We start from the raw sequence: 5,058 nt of genomic DNA on the forward strand, positions 1-5,058 counted from the left end.
GATAGGTTACGACCTCTGTTTAAAACAAATTCAGGAATCCCTCCTGGGGATGACGAAAATGGAGTATATCAGCAGCAGCTAAAGAGGGCATTCCTAAACGGCTTAAGGCCCGAACTGAAGCGCTACATAGATAAATACTGGGTCCACCAAAATACAGGAACTGTGCAGCAAGCCGTAGAATATGCACAACATGCTCAGAAAGCTCAGAAAACAAAACCTGATGCGTCATTTTATAGTCAAGAAGACCAGATTGTAGCATATGCACAGGCCCAAGGAAGAGGTCGAAGTGCTTTCAGGGGAAGAAATAGAGGAAGAGGCAGGGGAGGCTTGGGGAGGGGCCAACCAGGAGTAATAGACTGCTGGAATTGTGGGAAGATAGGACACATGGCAAGGGATTGCAGACTAAAGCAAAATAGGGACCCCACAATCAATCCCGATAGAAGGTCCACCTCCGGTGAGCCACCCCAATGACTCCCAGCCACGGGGGACTCTATTTCAAACACTGAAACAGAGGAATGTTCCCCCGTGACTCTAAGGCACTGTAGAGTTAAAACAGTGCGAATAGAGGAAGAAGAGGAAGTAGACCTGCTAGCAGTGCAACAACTGTTAGTGTCAAAACAATGGTGTGAATTACCAAGCAGACAATTGTCTATAAATGGGAAAACTTATGAGTGTTTGTGCGACACTGGAGCCTGCAGGACGGTGCTGATAACAGCACCTCCTAAAACTACCTTCTCAACGGCTACAGTGAACATCAAAACAGCAGGAGGCCAAACAGATAGCCATAAACTTACCAACCCCCTGCTGATAGCGGATGTCGAGACCAAAAAGGAATGCGAAGCACAAATACTCATAAGCCCCGCCTGCCCCGTAAATCTGGTAGGGAGAGATGTAATGCAAGCATTAGGAATAGGCGTGGTGCCAACCCCAAACGGAATGAAGGCAGTGATAGAGGAAGGTGCATTTGTCGCACAAAGCCACAGTGCACCAACCTACTACTGGTCCTTAGATCTGGGGGATACTAACCAGGCCAGGGAAATGTTGAGAAAAACAAGACAACAGCAGAAAGCACCACAAACGCAATATATGCTGAGTGATGCGCTGCACGTCACAATGAGATACAAAACTGTGCCAGGGCCAGACCCAGCATATGACGCCATGTTCCATGCACAGACTGACAATTGCATTACGGTTCCATATCTGTATGTGGACACAGTACATGGGTTAGCAGCAGCGTCAGTCACCCTAACTAACAAACAATGGATGTTGTTTTCAGAGGACACGCCACACATATCTCTATCTAAGGGAAACACGCACAAATGGGAAGACTTGGGACAGTTTGTGAGCTGCGCATCACACCCAAAACTTAAATATACGACGCAGCCAGGGACAGAGTGGAGTTATAACAAAACACAAAATATATGGAGATTTCCTTTGGGATGGCGAGTGCCTGTGACCCCTGTCACACACATGGATGACTCAGCCTGATTGATAGCTACGGCTGAAAGCCCAGAGCTATCAGTAATACCTAAAGGGCTGTGGTCTTCCTCCCCCACTGATGTAGGGCTAGTAAAAGACTTCCCACCATATAAGGTGAAAATACAAACACAACAAGAACCAATAGTGAGACAATATCCGTTGAAACCCGAAGCCGAAGCCGGAATAGCACCGGTGATACAGGACATGTTGAGGTCAGGAATCTTGAGAGAGGCACCCGAGGCTACTTGCAACACCCCCATATTCCCAGTGCAAAAAGGTCAAACGGGAAAGTGGAGGATGGTGCAAGATTTAAGGCCAATAAATAACATAGTTCAGCATGCGGCACCAGATGTGCCCAATCCACATTTACTGCTTAACTCCCTCACGGGAGATAAGAAGTGGTTCTCAGTGATAGATTTGAGTAATGCCTTTTTCTCAGTGCCACTACATGAAGACTCGCAACATTTGTTCGGGTTCACCTACAAAGGGAAGAAATATACTTACACTAGATTACCACAAGGTTTTTCTGAAAGCCCACATGTGTACACAATGGCCCTCCGCTTCTCTATGCAAACGTGCCCAGTGCTGGAACACAGCCAAGTATTGTTGTACGTAGATGATATCCTGGTCGCAGCCGATACTAAGGAACATTGCCGGCAGACGACCTTGGCTGTACTCCAGCATTTGTATAAAACGGGACACAAGGCTTCGAAGGAGAAGCTACAATATTGCCAGAAAAAGGTAATTTATCTAGGCCATTATCTCACTGGAGAAGGGAAGGCACTTTTAGAGACTCGTAAACAAGCCATCAAGGATGCACCTAAACCAAGAACAAAGCAGCAAATGATGTCCTTCCTCGGACTGTGTAATTACTGCAGAGAATGGTTGCCAGATTACGCTGCCCTGACACGACCTCTGCAGGAGTTAATATACGGGAGGGAGATGACACTAAAAGATCAGATAAGCTGGACCCCCGAGGGGGATGGGGCATTCCTGAAGCTAAAAAGCATGTTGCAAACAGATGTGGTTTTAGCTTTACCTAATTATGAGCTACCTTTCACCTTATGTGTCGATGCTCAAGAGGGGTATATGAAGGCTGTACTCACACAACCTTTTGGAGCAAAACACCGACCACTGGCATTCTATTCTAAAAAATTAGACGCAGTGGCAGCTGGATTCCCAGGCTGTCTGCAGGCATGTGCAGCGGCCGCTGAAGCGGTGAAAATATCTGCAGAACTGGTGCTATGCCACCCTTTGACCCTGAAAGTGCCACATGCCGTGTCACTGATATTGCTCCAGACGCCACTACCCTTCTTGACCCACACAAGACATTTAACCTTAGTTTCACTACTGCTTTCACAACCTAATGTAACCTTAGAGAGATGCGGACCGCTAAATCCTAGCACCCTTCTACCTTCTGAAATAGAAGGGGAAGCACACTCATGCGGAACTAAAATAGAAGAACAAACAAAACCCCGAGCCGACATCTCTCAAACGCCCATACCCCAGACTATAGTCCTATTCGTGGACGGGTCTGCATCTAAAGATCAGTATGGCAAAAACAGAGTAGGGTATGCGGTAGTAACCCAAGACAAAGTAATAGAAGCAAAGGCATTGCCGCCGACCTGTTCAGCACAAGCTGCAGAACTGTATGCCGTCATCCGAGCCTGTGAAATACATGAAGGGAAAGAAATTACAATATACACAGATAGTCAGTACGTTTTCTCAGCAGTGCATCATCATGCCGCTGTGTGGAAAACGAGAGGATTCAAAACGTCCCAAGGGACAACACTGACTCATTCAACACTTTTGCTAAAATTACTGGAGGTCGTGCAGAAACCAAAGAAGTTAGCATTATGTAAATGTAAGGCACACCAAACTAGTAACACAGAGGAAGCAAAGGGAAACAGCCTTGCTGACCGGACAGCAAAGGAAGCAGCTTATCAGACTCCGCTAAAAGCGGATACAGGGCTCTTCCTTATAGAGCGTGACGTCCTGCAAGACGCACAGCAGCAGGCCCCTAAGAAAGAAAAGGACAAATGGGTTAGTCGAGGTGCACAACAAATAACCGATCTGTACGAACTCGAAGGTAAACCTATCCTTCCTCGGAGCCTGTACAAAACGGCAGCTTTAGTGAGCCATGGGAGAACCCATGTCTCAACAGGAGGGATGGTGTACATAATACAACAACACTTTTACACTATAAATTTTTCTGATTTTGCAAAAAATTATTGCAGGGCATGCATGATTTGTTGTAAACACAATACCCAAGGCAATATGAGACCGAAACGTGGCCAGTTCCCCGCCCCGAAACATCCATTCCAAGCTGTACATATGGATTTTATAGAATTAACGTGGTCACAAGGAGTAAAATACTGTCTCGTAGTGATAGACACGTTTTCAAAGTGGGTAGAAATATACCCCGTGAAACATTGTGATGCCGTTACAGTTGCCAAATGCCTGGTAGGACAGTACTTCCCGACGTACGGCATCCCTGAATTAATACGATCAGACAATGGGTCACACTTTGTGAATAAGGTACTGGACCTATGCTCACAAGCGTTAGGATTCACACTAAAGAATCACTGCGCATACCACCCGCAGAGTGCAGGGCTAGTGGAGCGAACGAACGGAACGATAAAAAACAGACTAAAGAAAACAATGGAGGAAACAGGCAGGACATGGCCCGATTGCTTATCCTTAGTGAAATTATGGATGCGTGTTACGCCTACTGCCGAAGGTTTGACCCCGTTTGAAATAGTATACGGGAGACCCTTCCCGTTGCTAGGGGAAACCACTGACGTAGGAAAGGCGGAGCAAGAAAACACGCTCGCAGACTGGATGAGCCAGTTGATAGCTAAACAGAACGCTCAACATCCTAATAACCTGCCAGAAGCATCTGTGTCTGTGTTACAGGATGCTGTGAAACCTGGAGATTGGGTGCTGGTCAAAACCCTGCAGCGGAAAGATTGGACTACGCCCCGGTGGGACGGACCATACCAAGTACTTCTCACAACGCCTACTGCATTAAAGATCGCGGAGAGACCCTCCTGGATCCACAAAAGTCACTGTAAGCTCATAAAGCCCCTGCCAGACGCCTCACCCGCGGAGTAGCAGTGGAAGTCCGCTACAAAGGCACGAAGTACAATAGGTTTTCGTTGTCTCAACCCGGTGAAGAAATCAGCTGAACTGCACTCCTTTAGGATGGCTCTGACAGGGTGCCCATGGTGGGCTAAGGGACTGTTTGGAGGACTCTTTTTCTTAATGGTGATACTAATACTGCAGTTTGTCGATGACGGAAAAGTCAAGGAGGAAAAGAGATGGAACCCGGATGGAATCCACCTCACTCGAATGAAAGGGGATGATGAGCATCCATTTCTACGGAATTACTGGTACCGATATGTGTATAATGCTGTTCAGGAGAGAAATCTGTCTAACTGTTATGTCTGCTCTGTAATGCCACACCATAGTGAGGGCCCGACCCTGCACGGCACAAGAATGAATGAATCACAATCCAGGTGTGCGGCAGCAGTCGGGGGGAGCGGGTGGCGGTCAGATATCTCTTTTGCTTTCTCCCTT

At 47.1% G+C, this 5,058-nt stretch overlaps 1 protein-coding gene across 1 annotated transcript; it reads left to right on the forward strand.

The window, feature by feature from the left end:
• The first annotated feature begins 1,674 nt into the window (after positions 1–1,674).
• On the forward strand, positions 1,675–4,593 carry LOC140582224 (uncharacterized). The gene is made up of 3 exons (XM_072706452.1): positions 1,675–3,568; positions 3,929–4,017; positions 4,396–4,593. The coding sequence occupies exons 1-3, from the start codon at positions 1,684–1,686 to the stop codon at positions 4,591–4,593; spliced, it is 2,172 nt and encodes a 723-aa protein (XP_072562553.1). The 5' UTR covers positions 1,675–1,683.
• The last annotated feature ends 465 nt before the right edge of the window (positions 4,594–5,058 follow it).

The sequence above is a fragment of the Paramormyrops kingsleyae genome, chromosome 24, assembly GCF_048594095.1.
Source record: "Paramormyrops kingsleyae isolate MSU_618 chromosome 24, PKINGS_0.4, whole genome shotgun sequence".
Lineage (NCBI taxonomy): Eukaryota > Metazoa > Chordata > Actinopteri > Osteoglossiformes > Mormyridae > Paramormyrops > Paramormyrops kingsleyae.